The sequence below is a fragment of the Pseudomyrmex gracilis genome, unplaced genomic scaffold (assembly GCF_002006095.1).
Source record: "Pseudomyrmex gracilis isolate BER0280 unplaced genomic scaffold, ASM200609v1 scaffold_2759, whole genome shotgun sequence".
In the NCBI taxonomy this organism is placed as follows: domain Eukaryota; kingdom Metazoa; phylum Arthropoda; class Insecta; order Hymenoptera; family Formicidae; genus Pseudomyrmex; species Pseudomyrmex gracilis.
The window spans coordinates 10,732-11,771 of NW_018023343.1; the positions used below are offsets into that span (position 1 = coordinate 10,732).

Genomic DNA, 1,040 nt, shown 5'->3' on the forward strand with positions numbered 1-1,040 from the left:
CATAAATAACTAGAAATAAACAAGTAACTAATATACAATATTTTGAAGCCTACTACTGTGTTCAAAAAGTAAGGTGAATTTATTAAATTCAACTTCCCGGGCTAATCGATTCGAGTAAATTTTTTTTTTTATGTTGGTACTACTATTAGCGACATCTGTGCCAGATTTCATGTTAATGCCATCATTAGTATAATAGAAACGCTTGTGTTTTCGAAAGACTAAAAGTGATTTTGGCGATTTTTACAATGTGTGATTTTGTTGAGCAAAGAAGTGCCATTAAATTTTGTTTTCGGAATGAAATTTCGCCTGCGGAAACGTTCAGAATGTTAAAAATAAATAATGCGTTCGTAGATGTTCTGATAATCAGAAATCATCTCTTCACAAACTTTAACACGACGCTCTTTTTCGAAGAAATTGAGTGTTTTTGGCACCAAACGAGATTTGACTTTTCTAAGACCTAAATAATCCTTCAAAATTTTTTGAGCTGATCCAATTGAAATGCCAACCATATCGACAAGGTCTCTAATTGTTAATCGACGATTTTCGAGTACCAATTCCTTGATTTTCCTGACGTGCTGCTCATCAGTTGACGTTGATGGTCGTCCGTGGCGTTCCAAGTCATCAACACGTTCTCTGCCTTCTTTGAAGTCTTTGTACCACTTATAAACATTTTTCTGTGACATAGTCGATTCACCAAAGGCCTTCTGCAACATTCTGAACGTTTCCGCAAGCGAAATTTCATTCCGAAAACAAAATTTAATGGCACTTCTTTGCTCAACAAAATCACACATTGTAAAAATCGCCAAAATCACTTTTAGTCTTTCGAAAACACAAGCGTTTCTATTATACTAATGATGGCATTAACATGAAATCTGGCACAGATGTCGCTAATAGAAGTACCAACATAAAAAAAAAAAATTTACTCGAATCGATTAGCCCGAGAAGTTGAATTTAATAAATTCACCTTACTTTTTGAACACAGTAGTAGGCTTCAAAATATTGTATATTAGTTACTTGTTTATTTCTAGTTATTTATGAAT

At 33.6% G+C, this 1,040-nt stretch overlaps 1 protein-coding gene across 1 annotated transcript; it reads right to left on the bottom strand.

Moving 5' to 3' along the window:
- Positions 1–326: 326 nt before the first annotated feature.
- On the bottom strand, positions 327–713 carry LOC109862965 (putative uncharacterized protein FLJ37770). The gene has a single exon (XM_020443140.1). The coding sequence runs from the start codon at positions 711–713 to the stop codon at positions 327–329; it is 387 nt and encodes a 128-aa protein (XP_020298729.1).
- Positions 714–1,040: the final 327 nt, after the last annotated feature.

What these genes read in the sequence shown, in the direction of transcription:
- LOC109862965 (XM_020443140.1), bottom strand. Translation starts at nt 713, where the DNA reads ATGTTGCAGAAGGCCTTTGGTGAATCGACTATGTCACAGAAAAATGTT.